The 17,437-nt window shown below is 42.9% G+C and overlaps 1 protein-coding gene across 1 annotated transcript in view; it reads left to right on the top strand.

Moving 5' to 3' along the window:
* Positions 1-17,437, top strand: part of LOC105355162 (uncharacterized protein KIAA1522 homolog) — a 53,318-nt gene that overhangs the window by 34,335 nt on the left and 1,546 nt on the right. The window contains exons 3-9 of the mRNA XM_011481357.3: positions 7,500-7,658; positions 7,738-7,781; positions 7,856-7,952; positions 10,134-10,241; positions 10,328-10,485; positions 10,729-10,923; positions 12,996-16,230. Coding sequence (XP_011479659.1) covers positions 7,500-7,658; positions 7,738-7,781; positions 7,856-7,952; positions 10,134-10,241; positions 10,328-10,485; positions 10,729-10,923; positions 12,996-16,230 — 3,996 coding nt within the window. The remainder of the gene's footprint in view (positions 1-7,499; positions 7,659-7,737; positions 7,782-7,855; positions 7,953-10,133; positions 10,242-10,327; positions 10,486-10,728; positions 10,924-12,995; positions 16,231-17,437) is intronic.

Raw genomic sequence — 17,437 nt, forward strand, 5'->3', positions numbered from 1 at the left:
GAAGTTTTATGAGTTTTTCTTTTCTCTTAATCAAAGATGAAGTCTTTGATTAAGAGAAAAGATTAACAAAAATGTTTTATTTATTTATCCTGGAGATAGAAAATGTTTTTGGATCAGTTAATGAGGGTAATTTTCCACGGCACACCTGACCATCTCCGGCACACCGGTTGAAAAACACTGCATCAACTTAACTGTCACAAATTCTGATGGTTAACAGTCACAGAATGTGTGTGCAGTAAAAAAAACAACAGAAAAAAGAAATGAAGACGCCTTTTATAGGCCTAAATGTTTACAATTCCACGTACCAAAGATGTTCTACCTGCAAACTGACAAAGAGGAAACAAAACTGAACTTCAGTTCCACCGCAGTGTTTGTTATGCCTCCATTTTTACTGCGTTTACTGTGCATATCAACTTTTATTAGAGTATAATCATCAATCAAGACCACACACCTTTGCAGTCCCAACTCACGTTATCTTTAAAACGACGCTTTTCATTATAATTTAAGGCTTTGTTATCAAAATCCTGTAAACAACTGAATTTTTAACAATAGAAGAGGAAATGGACAAACCTTTGCTGCTAGCTATGTATTTACCAAAACAAACTTTAACCCAAAAGAGAACTAGAAAAAACCTCAAACTCACGAATACGCCCAATCCGAATATCAATGCAAAGCAGACAAAACTAATCAACAAAAAGAAATGTCCAAAACTCCATATTAACACTTACAAATCACTTCAACAGACATAAACAAACAGAAAACATCCAAATAGTCCCGGACGAGACCCCACTTTGTCACAAGTCAGCCCAAAGGTCAGACTTTTTAAAAAGTTCAGCTACACAACACCTGCTGTGAATTCTGGTTTCTCGTGAAGGTTTAGTGGGTTTCTTGTGTTTAGTAAAAACTGACTCAAACAAAATTTACTTGAGTAAATGTTTCTGATTATCTGAGAATCCCACCTGAATCCGCTTATAAATCCTAAATTCCACTTTGTGTAAATAAGTTTTTTATGGGACAAAGATCCACAGGTATGCACACAACCTGACTCCTGGTGAAAAGAACAAAAATGCTATAAGGTATCTATCTGCTTTCCTGTCCTCCAGTGCATCCCTCCATCTGCTGTCAGGCAGCTGCAGCCCCCCCAGAGTCAAGCTTTCTCCTGCAGATCGGGTCCTCCTTTACTAAGACATGATCCGGAAACGGAGAACTTTATGTTAGCTTTTTTTCTCCGCTCTGCTCATATTTCACACTCGCTGCAGTCTGTTAGGAAACATCATCAGGCTTCCTCCTCCCCAGACAGCGCCATTGCAGATGATGAGCCGAGGCGGTGCCGGATATTTATAGCTGGAACTGGACCTTCACCCGTCATGAGGCCGGGGGGGCAGGCAGGAAGAGAAAGATGTGGAGTAAACAGAAGAGGGTGGAGAATGTGGTGCCGTGTGGAGGAGAGGAGGAAGTGTCTGTTTGTGACATAACCTTTGCTGTCAAACGCAGGCCCTGTAGGCCTTTTCTGATGAGACGGTGCAGAGCGCCTACAGCCTCCATCAGGAGCAGGACAGACACAAGAACAGCCTGATCGGAGTTCAGTCTAAACATAAAAGTGCAAGACCTCCCCTGTGTTCCAACTTCAAAACAGAGACAACGTGAGCAGTGGGGGCTGAGTGTGTGGACACCCCCCCCCCCCCACACACACACACACACACATGTGTCTATGTGCATTGTGTGAAGTGGGGGGTGTCTGCTTCCAGAAAGCCAAACTTTGACAGCCGTTTTGCTTGCAGGAGCTGAGGTTTTGTTGTTGGACAATGAAGCAGCAGAACGGTGGTGGAAGGAGGTGGGCTAAGGAGGATCGGCCTGGGGGGGGGGTGAGAGCGGCGGACTCAGGGATAAGGCAGCTGGAACAGGCAGCTTTGGCTGAGGGCTGATCTCATTGTGAGCTCGTCTTCCTGGAGTCCCTGGAAGGGACTGAAGAAGCGTCAAGAGTGGAGGTGGCGGCGGGCTTTTCTCCGTTTTCTGCAGAGGTCACAGAGGATCCAGCCTTGTTGGAGCTGTTTTTTTTTTTTGTTTCTGCTGAGATGCAGCTGTAGAAATGGTTGTCTACCTGAGGAAGAGCATCCACTCTCTGCTGTCTGTCTTCAAGAAGAAGGGTGAGAAACAGTGTGGGCCTGAAATGCTGAATGAATCCTGCTTTTTACACAATCGGTAGGCTTCAATATTTTTTTCATTCTAGCTAAAGCTACAAAAAAAACCTAAAGAGCTTTTTTTGAAACTTAAACACAGACAGAGTGTTTGGGGGCATTAGTGTACGAGGCGACTCGGGGGTCCACTTTAATAGGATTTAGTGCTTTAGTGGCTTTTTAATGAACATCTTGACCATCCAGAATCCTGGAATCTTCTTCAGGGATTGGACTGAATCTCAAGATGTAAACTTTTGTTTACAACACCAACCATTTTTTAAATAAATATTTGCGTCTTTTTCTTTATTTTTTATAGCGCAACTGTTGTTGTTGAAAACGTTCACATCATTTTGTTGTTTGGCCAACAACCCTTTTAAAACGGACAAATTAATCTTTACAACATAAAAATCTTTTAAATGTGTGTATGAGGCTGACATACACAGTAAAGAAGACTTTCGTTTTCTCTATATGATGCCAGGAATGTCAAAGACTTGCTAAAGTTGATCATTTTTAACCCAATGACTGACTTTTTCTAAACGAGTTGACAGAAGTTTCTCATATTTTAGCCTGATTTGTGCCTTTTTAGATGAATGACTACCAAAGAAAATCTTCCATGTATAAACACAATGCAACATTTCAGCTTTGAACAGATGTAACATTTTTTCTGACATTTCTAGGCTCAAAAAACAGCTCTGGAAACTCTCTGTGAGTACAGATTGAATGCAAAGTTTAAAGAAACGCTTTGAAGCTTATTGATGCTGCTTCGATTCAGAGTGCTTTGAAAGATTCACTATGAAGCCTTTTTGCCATAAAAAAAGGTTTTGCACAGTTCTGCAAATGTGGCGCCATGCTTGCAGTTTTCTCCACAGAGGAGAGGACAGCTGCACTAACACACTAAGTCACTATGTTACCTGCAGATGCAGTGTTACCTGACCAGGTGAGACTGACTGAGAGTCAGTGTTGAAAATGACAAAAGAGGGAAAGCAGACACTTTTCTTTGACTTTAGCAAAGCTTTTAGCGCTTTGGCAGGGGATGTGCTCCAGTAACACTTTTTTGTGAGTTAAAAGTCAAAATGTGACAAACAAATTCAAGAGTCTCACTAAATAATTGGACGCACAACATGTGTTCGATTAATACGAAACAAACTACAGGAAGCATTGTTTTCCTTGTCTTTTGCCTCAGACTGTGGCTCTTTCTTGACCTCTGGTACAGATTATCCAGGTTAATTCCTGCACATGCAGGGACATTCGTGCAGCAAACCTGCCAGCAGATTTGATGCGTCAGAGTGTAGATAAACCCGGGCTCAAACTTGACTGGAGTGATTCAATTTAAAACCTTCACACGCCTGTTGGTCGCCTGTTCACTTGGCGTCTGCGGAGAGAAGACTCTTCCCGATAAAAAGGCACAAAGTGATGACAAATGCAGAAAGAGAGCTGCAGGTTCAGCACCTACTGTAGCTTCACTTATGATATCCTGTAACCCCTTGTGCTATCTTAGATGACCCCACCCTTACATTGACGTGTTCTCCCCACCATGACAAAGGTGGATAAAGGTGGAAAGATTTCATGTAATCCATGGACACCAGTGAAGATCACAAATCATTGAAGAAAAAAGGTTCAGAGCACTGTCTAGTGGGTCTAGATGACCCAACTCCCAATGTTAAAGTGCCTAGGATAGCACAAGGGTTAAAGAGTTAAACCTTTAATTTATGTTTTGGTGGGGGAAAAAAACATGGAAAAGAGAAATGCACCTAAAAGTTTCCCCTGAATACAGCTGTCGTGGATATAAAATCTAATGACTTAGTCACAACTGCCCTTACAGGTGAATGCGGGCTGTCTTTGAGTGAAGAATGGGTAAACCTGTAAGGAAAAAGCGGGTGGCTCACATGAAATTTTATGATCTTAGACCACTTGTTGAACTCATGGAGCCAAAATTTTTATGCACATTGTTATCTACGGGCGTGCAGTCCCAGCAAACAGTTAATATGTAAGGGTGAGTCAGGGTGAAGTAGGTGAGATGTGGGCGTGCCATACAGATTTTTCATTTTTTCAACCCCCCTCAAACCCTGCACTTTGCAAGCAGTCCATTAGTGCTGTTCATGTTATGATTGCACGCTCCTTTTGTGCAGCCTGACTGTTGGTAATTAGGAAATGAGTTTGTGTGGACATTCTACTGTGATACATATACTGACCGCGTTTGCACATGCTCAGTAGGGAGCCAGTATGAGCACCTCACCAGAGTGTGGAATAATGTCATAGGTGCATGTGACTTCCATCAATATATGTTTCTGGAGTGGCCTTTGCCTATTTACTGCTTTACACGGTGACGTGCGCGTGCAGGCGCCACAGCTATGCGTTGATTCCCGTCCACAGAACCCTGCTGTTCCCGTTTAGGACAGGCAGGCATCAACCACAAAAATCGAGCCGCAGAGAGCAGAAATGCTTTTAAGAAAAGGCTCAAGAACCATCCTTTTAACCTGGCTCTTAGCTCATTTTTTACTACTTTTATTTTTTTAGTTATACATTTATTTTATTTTTTTATTTGTTTGTTTGTTAATCCATTCATTTTGTCTTGTTTTATAAACTTAAACTAGTTTTTTAATGCGTTATTTTAATTTACCTTATTTCAATGTTTTTTTGTTTATTGCTATCATCAATATACATTTTCTTTTTCATTCTCATTTTTATTTCCGGTGCTTCCTCAGCTGGATCCTCTCCCTCTGGGTCGGCTGCTGTTCGGCCACTGCGGCTCTAGATGGGGACCTGCATCACCGCTTAGCTGTGGTGGAGCGGTCCCCGCCTGTGATGCTGCATTTGGCTGTCCATGCGGCTGTTCACGGAGGGGGAGGTTCCAATTACAAGCGTTTCCAGCATCATGTTTTTGTGCTCAGCCTATTTCTCATTTCCCCATCAGTTAGGGGGGTGGGTGTGTGAAAGGAGTGGGGGTTGTGTGTTGGTACAGGGAGGGGGGACCTATTTTTTAATTTTTGTGCTTGCTTATTTTTACTTTGATACTTGTTTTATATTATTTATTTAGTTTTAACGTAAAGCACTTTGCGTTGTACTTTTACATGAAAAGTGCTTTTGTAAATAAAGGTTGATTTGATTTGATTTGATTTGAACTCCCTTATCTCTTAACCGATTTTTGCAGAAAATAGCTTGAACTAATCTCTGAAAATTATTGATCTCACGGTGTATTTAAATATTAACTATCTCTAAAGATTAATCTGTAAATAGTGCAAGAACTGCACCTATAAGTGTTACAGGTAACACATTGCTGCAAATAACCAGCTTTAAAATATCCATGATTGTTTTCTTTTGTCTTTATACCAAAATCTATCTAACTGAGTTTGTAAAAGCTTGTCACCCAAACCCAGAAAAGAGGGAGATTGATGAAGTTTAATAACATGAATGGCTGATAAACTTGGTTATCAGTTAGTTAAGTAAGTTAAGTAACTAAAACATCTCAAATTGCTATACAAAGAAAAAGAAATCCCTCTACCACATCTAGAAATAAAATTAGGAAAGCAAAACCTTCTAAAAATCTACCATAATAACTATAGATAATAAGAAACTACATCTGTTTTTCTCTTTCTAAATTTTTGACCCAGAAAAGTACAATTGCTTTTTATGTTTACCTTCAAATATTTAACAAAAAAAAAGATAAAAAATGCAACTAGAGGCTTGTGAATCTTTATAGCTTATTGGACTAAAACAATACTAAAAGTAACAATAAGTCTTACAAGGATAACATTACACAAGATTACCATTGCAACAACACATCATCAGTAGGGTAAAACTAACCTGTCTCACGACGGTTAGTTTTACCGTCTTAAAATGACCTCCATTTTAAGATAAAAAAAAAACTATATACAAGTAGTGCAACTTAAAGCTAGAAGCCCATTGAGATGATTATTGCTGTAATATTGGGATATAAAAATAAATTGAATTGAAAATTCTCATAGTTTACTCTATGAACTTGGTCTGATTCTCTTAAACTAAAAATGTGCCCGTCTTGCCTTAATACGGGCAAAGTCATGATTTATGGTTCATTATTATAACTAATAAAGCAGATAGCTGATCTTGAGAAATGGTTGATCTTAAGAACATTTTGATAAGCTTAAGCTTTTTTATCCTGACAGTCTTTCCACGTTTTCATGCAGTGGATATGATCTATTGTCATGTGAGGTGATCAAAGAACCGGCATGCTTCCAGACATTAAATCCAGGGTTTGTTAAACTCATTTTTCTTTTTGGAAAAAAGTTTGCAACAAAACAAACAAGAGACTATTACCAACCATGTTTTTTCCCCTCTTCTCCACTGACTAAAGTTTTTTGAAGTACTGCTGAAGGCAGCTTCTTCCATCGTTGTCATGTGGATGGAACCTCAATTCCTCCTCTGCAAACCAGATTGTCAGTCATAAGGGGCAGTCAGGGGGTCAGAGGGCAGTTCTTCATCCACTGAAGCCGCTGGAATGGATGGAGATGTTTTTGTGTTTGTATAAGGCACATATATTGTCAATAAATAAGTGTTTGCGGAATTTGTGGAGGCAGTATGGATTGTCATACATTTTATGAAATTTTGTACACATAATACACACACTGAATATGAAAATATATATCTACTTTCAATTTTATTTTTGCTACATTTAAATTATGTGCAAACCTGCTTTTTCTTGCTGTTGCGGATCAATACAAATCAGCATTTGTGGAAATGTTTGGCTCTGCATCGTGATCCAAAACGGGTTTTGAGGTCACAGCAGCTGCTTCCAATTATTTTAGAAGTACATCTAACATGAATGGAAAAATGGAACATTCTTACAAAATGTGTACCAAAAAGTGGTTGTTTTACATTATTTCACCCCTAGTTATTTCATCCTGTTGTGCTTCCTTCTTTTTCTTTTTTTTTGCACCATGAGTGGAGAGGGGAGAGGATGATCAGACTGGTGCGATGAACGATGTTGTGCATTCCAAAATAAAATCTTAAAGTGCCTCTTATTTCGTGTCTGTGCCTCCTTCATCGCCACAGTGCTACAATTTTAGAGAAATGAAACGTTGAATGATTTTATTCCACCAATGTCATCCATATCTAAAACCGCCACTGCATCACGCTACCCGGCCTGATTTCTCTTTATTCAAATATAATTATTAACCTGTGAAAGGTGGTGCCTCTCCATTGGTTTATTCTCTTGTCATAATTTTGTCATAACATTGCATCCCCTTTTGTGATTTTTTGTGTGCTGCTTGGTGTTGTTGCACGTGAAGTTCAAGCGTTTATTCTAAACCTTCTTTGCCTTTTTTTCCCTCTTGGTTTTACTCATAGCCGGCCCAAAGGGAAATGAAGACCAGAAGAGGTTGGCAGTGCATTACAGAGCCTCTCAGCACTACCAGGAGAATGTTTTCATCGAGGGCAGCAGGCCTCGGTACCTGGAAGACCTCCACTCTGAAGCTCAGGAAGGCCTGAAGATCCAGCAGCAGCAAGGTCAGAAACCTTAGAAAATCTTACAAAGAGAATCCTTGCTGAAAATCCTTTCAATTTTCACACTGTTTGTTTTCCACAGAACACAGAAACAGGCAGAACATTCCTGATAATGAAAGCATTGCTGTAAGTTTCCTAAAAGCTGCCTCCTTCCTGAAGCATGTAGATACCTGCTAATGTTGTTGTGTGCAACCCCACAGTCCTCTGAGAATCTCTGTGTGGAGCAAGACGTGGGTTTTCCAGAGTCCAGATCCAACAGCAGGAGTCCTGAGACCTCAGATCCGCTGACTCACAAAGGTAGATATCTGATCTGCATGGATGAGAAGTCCAAGAAACAGACCAAGCAGCGCAAGTAAAATGTGCTTCTGAGTTTCCAGCATCCCGCAGAGAAAGGCTTTAATATGCAAGACTGGCTCTCAGCAACCCGGACTCTCTGCAGCTCTGACGAGAAATCAAAAGAGGACGAGGTTGACGTGTCGCCTCACGCAGAGCCGAGGTTTTCACTTTTGGCTTTTGAAAAGTTCTGAACATCTGAAGGCAGCGCTGTGGCTGTCTCTTCATGTCCCAGCTCAAAAATGGAGGATGAGATGTGTGTGTGAGTGCATCAGGGATTTAAACTAGGGTTTTCAAACTCAGCAGAAAGACACGTCCATATTTCATGCACAGTTTGGAGGTCATGGCTTGACTGCAGGAAAATCTGTTTATGGAACAAAATATATTACACAAACAAATGAGTCCTTTGGATTAAAGTATGTTATTATTATTACACATCATTTAACCAGAACATTTCCATCATTTAATGCAAAAACTTTGTCTTCCAAAGAATATCAACATTTGTAATTAGTATGAGTAAAATACTGTATGTATATTATCATTTTTAACCTGAGAACCATTTAAATTTGCCTAAGGCTTTTTTTTGGCACGCTAATGTTTCCATCTACATTTCTGCATTTCTGCTTTTCATGATCGCGTGTGTTCATCTGAGCTTCCAGCTTCTATGGATTTTGATTCAAAGATAATTTTTTTGCTATATTTGAAATACTTAATTAACATTTCAGAAAAACTTAAATGAGCCTCAGCTCCTCATATACACAGCTTTCCTTTTTTCAATCTTTACAATGTACCAATTATGGTTACTTGGTTTTGTTTATTGGTGACTTTTCACTGGGCACTGGGAGTGTGAGGTTTGTGTAGCCTTACTGAGGGCTGTCCGGTCTCTGTACAACCGGACCAGGACCTCGGTTCGCATAGCCGGCAGTAAGTCAGACCTGTTACAGGTGCATGTTGGACTCCGGCAGGGCTGCCCTCTAACATCGCTTCAGTTCATAGTCTTATGGACCAAATTTCTAGGCCAGCCAGCGGCCTGACGGGGTCTGGGTTGGGGACCACAGGAGTTCCTCTCTGCTCTTTGCAGATGATGTTGCCCTGTTGGCTTCATCAAGCCAGGACCTGCAGCGTGCATTAGGGTGGTTTGCGGACGAGATGAGAGTCAGCACCGCTAAATCTGAGGCTATGCTTCTTGACCGAAGAAAGGTAGTTTGCCATCTCTTGGTGTGTGGAGAGTTCCTGCCCCAGGTGGAGGAGTTTTTAAATATCTTGGGGTTTTGTTCACGAGTGAGGGAAGACCGGAGCGTGAGATTGACAGGCGGATTGGAGTTATGCAATTGCTGTATCGGTCCGTTGTGGTGAAGAGAGATCTGATCCGGTAAGCAAAGCTCTCAATTTACCGGTGGATCTTCGTTCCAATTATCACCTATGATCATGAGCTCTGGGTCATGACTGAAAGAACGAGGTCCCGAATACAAGCGGCTCCAATGAGCTTCCTCCGCAGGGTGGCTGGGCGCTCCCTTAGAGAGACGGGGAGGAGCTCAGTCACCCGCGGAAAGCTTGGAGTAGAACCCCTGCTTCTCATGAAGAGAAGCCAGTTGAGGTGGCTCGGGTATCTAGTCTGGATTTCTCCTGGACGCCTCCCTGGGGAGGTGTTTTGGGCATGTCCTCACCTGGCGGAGGCCCCGGGGAAGACCCAGGACACGCTGGAGAGACTATACGTCTCCTGGCTGGCCTGGGAATGTCTCGGGGTCCCACGAGAGGAGCGAGAGGAGTGTCTTACTTTATGTCCTGTTTTCTTGTTCTTCAGTCCAGGTTACTATAAGCTTCTCTGCTCCTCGTTGTTTAACATCAGAGAGCATCGGTAAACTGTTAGGAACTTTTACCCAAAAAAAAAATTCCACAAGTGATTTTTTTTCTTTGCAACAAGAGAAAACTGCAAAACCTAACCTGATAAACCCTAAAGTTCTTTACAGTCAGTCCCATTCACACACATTCACTCACTGATGGTGGGTCTGCTGTTGTGCTAGGTGCTAGCCACCAGGAACAATGTGAAGTTCAGTGTCTTGCCTGAGGACACTTTGAAACATGGACATGCAAAGCAGGAACCAAACCTTGCCACAGCCAAAAATAGTTTCCTTTGTCTTTCAGGTTCTACATTCAAGCCTTCAAGTCCAGTGAAAAGATCAGATGGCAGCAAGAAGAGAGTCAGGAGGACCACCATCATGGGTATCCCCCACCAGGTCCATAAAGAACTAGGTCTGTCCAGGTCCTTCTTCCATATAGAGCAAAGAGACACATTTAGCTGTAGGTGAGTTACAGAGGGTCTCCATCCGTCCTTATAGCTCAGAGCAGAGGCTCCACCTTCCAGCCGCTTGGTTCGACTCAGCTCCCAAGTGAAGGAAACCAGGATCAAGCAGGTCTGGTCGTCATCCCAACGGTTGATGGAGGAACTCCTGCTGTGAAGAAGGAAGGAGCCAGAGTCCACCTTTCAGAGCTGGAGGTAAAAGCTGCACATGAATTAGCTAGCCATGAAGCATTGGTGAAGATCCTCATTCCCTCATCTGCCATACTCCTGAAGTTGAGTTATGGCATCTGGACTTGATGTCTTCTGTTCTTGAAATGCTCTAAACACTTCAAGAACAGAAGACATTGATTCCAGCTGCCACGATCCCACCTCAAGACTGGTGCCAATGTGTTTTAAAGTAGCACACTTTTAATGCTGAGTGTTTTGGTTGATTAATAGGCATCCAGACAAAAAGAAAGGATGAGAAGGCCTACTGATGAACCCCATCAAGATGAGCAGCCAAACAATAACCAAGTCTTTGACTCCCATCTCTGTCGGACATCCAACTTGAGGCCTAAGTCTGTCGCAGTACCTGGCATGGTGTCTTCCTTTTCAATGTCTCCTTCAATCCTCAATTTCCTCCAGGAGCCCCAGGTAAAATGCCCCAAACTAGATTATTTCTTACTCTGATAAGTATTTGATGTTAAGCTGCTATATCAATTATTTTGTTAGTATGATAATATAGTTCTGTTGTTCTATGTTTGAGTTTGTCTACAGCTCAGCAACAACTACTTTTAGATCTTAATACACTGATTAATTTGAAGGGAACGAAATGTGATGCATTATACAGTCAGGACCATAAATATTTGGACAGAGACACATTCTTTCTAATTTTGTTTTTGTACATTACCACCGTGAATTTGAAATAAAACAACTCAGATGCCATTGAAGAGCAGACTTTCAGCTTTTATTCCATGGGTTGAACAAAAAGATTGCATAAAAATATGAAAAACTAAAGCATTTTTTAAACACAATCCCTTCATTTCATGGGCTCGTAAGTAATTGGACAAATGAAATAACTGAAAACCAAATGGTCAATACTAATATTTGGTTGAAAAGCCTTTGTTGTCAATGACAGCCTGATGTCTTGAACTCATGGACATCACCAGATGCTGGGTTTTCTCCTTCTGAATGCTCTGCCAGGCCTTTACTGCAGCGGCTTTCAGTTGCTGTTTGTTTGTGGGCCTTTCTGTCTGAAGTTTAGTCTTCAAACTTCGACCTGTGTTTGGCAGCGGAGCGACCACCAGTGTGTGACTGTGTGTGTGAATGTGTGTGTGACTGGGTGAATGGGTCTGTGACTGTAAAGCGCTTTGTCCTTGTAGGAAGAAAGGCGCTATATAAGTATACGCCATTTACCATTTACCAACAAGTGAAATGCTGCTCAATTGGGTTAAGATCAGGTGACTGACTTGGCCATTCAAGAATATTCCACTTCTTTGCTTTAATAAACTCCTGAGTTGCTTTGGCTGTACGTTTTGGGTCGTTGTCCATCTGGATTATGAAACGCCGTCCAATCAGTTTGGCTGCATTCACCTGGATCTGCGCAGACAGTATGTCTCAGAATTCATTGGGCTGCTTCTGTCCTGTGTCACGTCATCAATAAACACTAGTGTCCCAGTGCCACTAGCAGCCATGCACGCCCAGACCATCACACTGCCTCCACCGTGTTTTACTGATGATGTAGTGTGCTTTGGATCAGGAGCTTCTCCACGCCTTCTCCATACTTTTCTCTTGCCATCATTCTGGTAGAGGTTGATTTTGGTTTCATCTGTCCAAAGAATGTTTTTCCAGAACTTTTTTAGATGCTTTTTAGCAAAGTCCATTCTAGCCTTCCTATTCTTGAGGCTTATGAGTGGCTTGCATCTTGCAGTGTTCCCTCTGGATCTACTTTCATGCAGTCTTCTTTTGATGGTAGACTTGGATATTGATCCGCCTACCTCCTGGAGACTGTTGTTCACTTGGTTGGCTGTTGTGAACGGGTTCCTCTTCACCATGGAAATGATTCTGCCATCATCCACCACTGTTGTCTTCCGTGGATGTCCAGGTCTTTTGCCGTTGCTGAGTTCACCAGTGCTTTCTTTCTTTCTCAGGATGTACCACACTGTTGATGTTGCCACTCCTAATACTGTAGCAATTTCTGGCATGTTTTTTTCTGTTTTCTCAGCTTAATGATGGCTCCTTTCACCTGCATGGAGAGCTCCTTTGACCGCATGTTGTCTGTTCACAGCTAAATCTTCAAAATGCAAGCACGAGTCCTCTAATCAACTCCAGGCCTTTTATCTGCTTCACTCATAATGACATAACAAAGGAATTGCCCACATCTGCCCATGCAATAGCATGGAAGTCAATTGTCCAATTACTTACGAGCCCATGAAATGAAGGGATTGTGTTTAAAAAATGCTTTAGTTTTTCACATTTTTATGCAATCTTTTTGTTCAACCCATGGAATAAAAGCTGAAAGTCTGCACTTCATTGGCATCTGAGTTGTTATATTTAAAATTCACTGTGGTAATGTACAGAAAGTAAATGAGAAAGAATGTATCTCTGTCCAAATATTTGTGGTCCTGACTTTAGCTTAGCCTTAAAAAGAGGCTCATTCAATGTGGGTGATGTTCTTGAAGATTTTCTTACATTTGGGTGCAAATGAACCTTTTTTTTCCTTTTAGGGTCCTGTCATGTCCATTTCTCCTCAGGCCACTTACTTGTCTACAATCATCCCTAATGCTGTCTTGCCAGCTTCTGTCGAAGTCATTGAGATCGACCGCAGCTTTAGCCGGACCTGTGGCAGCAGTGTCAATCATGACAGCAGTGTTTGCGCCGTAAGCAAAAACAGTCTGACGTCTGGGGACCTATCAATCAGCCCTATGGTGTCCGGGAGTTCTGATGATAATTGTTCCCATCCTGGCTCTTCTCATGACTCTGCACTATTGCCACCGTCAACATCAGGATCCAACTGGAGCGAGTCACAATCTTCACAGACAATTACTGCAAAGCCCTCACCTGCGTCTTCTGAATGGGCAGATGGGAGTGTGCAGGAAAAACAGGCAGCTCTGCCCTGTGAGAACCAAGACTTTTCTCATCCCCACAGCCCTGTTGAGTTTACTGACAGTCCTGGCAGTAACTGTGTGAAGGCCGCAGAGATAAGGTCAAAGTGTGGTGCAAAAGAGTCGACAGTTCCAGAAGAACCAGGTAACACCAAACGCAGCTTCACTCGTTGTCTTTCAATAATGAAAACGAAGCAACCACCAGCACCACCACGGAGGACAAACTCTCTGCATAATAATAAAATAAGAAAGAACTCCAGAATTGTAGTAGACATAAAAGACATTAGCAATACTGCTTCCACTGAAGTGAAAACCTCATCAGAAGATGCTGCAAAGGCAGAAACTACAAAGATCACATTGATTCTCCCAACTATATCAAACTCTGTTGATTCTAGTTCTAAAGAATCTTCCTCCACTTCTCTGAATCCCGTTCTGACGTCTTCTAACCAGGCAGGAGAGCCACTGCTAGAATCCAGTTCCTCCTCCCCACAGAAAACACCTATAGATGGGGAGAAATTTGAACGGACAATGTCCCCTTCCAGTGGCTACTCCAGCCAGAGTGGCACACCAACCCTTTCCCCTAAAGGAATCTGCCCATCCTCCCCAAATGACCAGAACAAGAAACCAATCAAACCAGAGAGATCAATGTCTCGAGCTTCATCTTCAGCAGCCTCCCCCTCTTCCTCGCTCACCTCTTTATCATCAGGTACATCTGAGCTTGTTAATCCAGATGTTTCCATCAACAGTCTGACTGTCCATCATCAGGGTTCAAATGTTCCTGCAAAAGAACTTGAGTGTAAAAACAATCTATCAAGCTTTAGAGGTGAAATCACAGCAATGCTGAACATCCCACCACCTCCTAAAGTCAAAGCACCAAGTGCTCCTCCTCCAGAAACATGGGCTCACAACAGACACTCTGTAGAACTCCTCTGTGGGCCAGGTCCCAACGTCAATAGGTTAGCTGGGATACTTGCACCAAAGCAGGATATTGTAGAAACAGAAAGTAAAAAAATGGGACAAGGCACACATGAAAATCAGACAAACACAGAAAAACCTGTCTTAGAAATTTCTAAGAATGAAGCCAATCCAGATTCCTTGTGTGTAAGAAATCTTCAAGGTACCATCAAGGAGCAGGTAGGAGAGGAATGTCCAGGTACAGAAAAAACTGATGAAGACACTCAAACAGGAAAGAGTTGTAGTCCTGTTCTGAAGGAACCACAAAACCAAGGGACTATGCTAAGGAAAGAACCTCCTCCTGTCATGAAGAAACCTCTGGTCATGCCACACAGAAAGGAAACAGAGCTGTCAATTGTGGTGTATTGTGGGGAAGGAAGCAGCAGTGACTCAATGGCCTTTTCCAAGAACCCAGTGACCGTTTCACCCGAAATGAGGGACAAGAATTCCAAGTCAACAGTTCAAACTCTTTCAGTGGAGCTTCCCACTATGAGTAAGACCTCACCACCACCAACCCCGCCTCCACCGTACCACCCTACACCCCCTGCGTTAAGGAAAACACCCCCATTTATACCAACAAAAGAATCACAGGAGCTCCAGGAGGAGCTATCTTTTGTGGATTCTTGTTGGCCACCTCCTCCGCCTCCTCTTGAAGCCGAGTCTGCCTTTGACAGAGGGGTAGAGGTAGATTTCCCTCCTCCTCCCCCACCAGTCCTCACAGACATTGTGGCAGATATTCTGGACAGTCTATTACCAACAGCAGTGACTGACAGCAAACCGCAGGCTGCTGTGGAAGCTTTACAATGTGCCAGTGAGGCCTTCTCCCCATCAGCACGAGAGGATTCATCTCAGACGATTGAAGTCTCGCCACCACCGGTGGAATTGCCTCCTGCATCGCCTGTTACAAAAGCAGGAAGCCCAGAGTCAGTCCCCCAACTAATTCCTGACTACAGTTTTCCAAAGCAAATGCCTCAAAAACCTGACTATCAGACTTCCACTGACACTCAAGTCAATTCTGAGCGATCAGATGAATCTGCTGTGCCAGCAGTGCCCCTGCCTCCAACAGACAGTTTGAGCCATGGGGTTAATTTCAGAAGGCAATCCAGTGGAGGATATAGAGATACTAGGAGCAAGGAGCTACTCTCACGCCACAAAAGTGTACCAATCCCTAAAGAGGACGCCAATATACCACTTGTCACACCCTCCCTGCTGCAAATGGTTCGCCTCAGATCCGTCAGTGTGACTGAAGATCAGGTGCAAGCGCCATCTGACGACAAATCCCCAACTGCAGGGTCTCCCATTCAGGAGCAATGTGAAGTCCCAATCCAAGGTCCGCAAAACATTCCTCAAAAGCCCATCCGTAAGTCTTTGTCACTGAAATCTTTCCCCCAGACTGTAAAAGCTTCCTCCATGACAACAAGCTCGTCTTCGTCACGTCTCCAGGAAGCCATACGGATGAAAACTGCAGCCATGTCCTCAAACGATGGCCTTTTCTGCAACGTGAGATCACCCACTTCTTGCTGTGTGAGTGAGCGAGGCACACAGGCCCTGAAATCAACTGAAGGGTGTGACATGTACAAATCCACAGCCTCCACCGCAAGCTTCATATTCTCCAAGAGCACAAAAAGAGTCATCATAGAGACCTCCATGGAGCCTCAGGCTAGTCTGAAGCAGAGCTTGGCAGCAGAGTTCAGGCAGATGTCCAGCCAACCAATAGCGCTCCTAAATGGCAGCATTAAGGTTGACAAAGTTCCTCCACCAGTTGCCAAGAAACCAGCACATGGCAGCATGAGCCCCTCGCACAACTCTAAAAGCTGTTCAGAAAAGGTCAAAGTTAAGGTAGAAGGAAACGGAACAGCAGGCAGAGTGCTGGGCCCAACTGGGGGATCACTTCCTGCAACAAGTAAGTACTTGCACCTTAAAGACACACGTAGATTTGAAAAAATGGGTTTTTGGTGTTTTTAACATGTTCTTGTGGCATTTTTCTCATGATGGAGGACCTATATAAGGAAAATTGGGATTAAAACTACATGTCTTCATTCAAATCGTTGTGAATCAGGAGCAGACGAAACATGCCATTTGAAAAAGCTTTTGGTGTGACGTACAATCAACAATCAGCGGACCACAAGCTCCCTACTCCACTCCATTCTGATCTTGCACTTGTAGACAAATAAAACCTCTTGTGCCTTTGTTTTCCTCGTCAGAGCTGGAATCCGACTCAAAACTGTACGGCTGCATAGCTCCAATAATGCTCGCCTTTTTTGTTGTACCTGTAATGGTAGGTTGGGGTTTTAAAGGGCTGTATCTAGCCAGAGAGTGTGCAAATAAAAGGATCATGGACTGGATTCGCTCATTCCCCTTTCAGCACATCCAATCAGGGTTCGCCACAGCAAATCAGCTTTCACTGCTTTTCACAGGTGGTTTAGCAGATATTTTTTGTGCACTTCCTGATACAACCCTGTATTTTTAAAGGCACAGGGGACCCAGATGAGAAGGATCTTGCCTAAGGGCCCACGCTGGATTTGTATCTCCTTGCACTCACTGTGTAGCATACCCAGGCTTCCTGCGTCTTGCACCCAGCCAACTGAGCTATCTTCCCACTATCATACCATCATGGCGCTGGCTTGATCCTGGAACTCCCAGAGATTTTCTAAGGTGCACAAATTTCCGAGATATAGTTTCTTCGCATTTCTACGTATTAAAGTCCCACTCCAATCATCTTTTAGATCTAATGTCAAAGCATTTCCAGTGGTCTTTTAATTATTATTTTTTAAATTTTTAGCCAAAATAACAAATTCTGTATAGTTTTCTAAGACAGTTTTTAAAGAGTGCCAGGAGTTGATTAGAAATTCATCTATGAGTTGTGGGCAGGACCATTGGCACAGCATAACCCCGCCCCCCCGTCACACATACCTGAGAGCTCTCTGTTTACACACTCCCGCTGGCTTACAGCCCCTCATAAACCGATCCAGACATTCGCAGTGCAACAAAAATGGCGAGGAATATTGGAGCAATCCAGCCGTACAGTTTAGATCCAGATTCCAGCTCAGACAAGGAAAACAAAGATGAAGATGTATTTATTTGTCTGTGAGTGGATGAATAAGAATGGA

This window comes from Oryzias latipes, chromosome 11 (genome assembly GCF_002234675.1).
Source record: "Oryzias latipes chromosome 11, ASM223467v1".
Classification (NCBI taxonomy): domain Eukaryota; kingdom Metazoa; phylum Chordata; class Actinopteri; order Beloniformes; family Adrianichthyidae; genus Oryzias; species Oryzias latipes.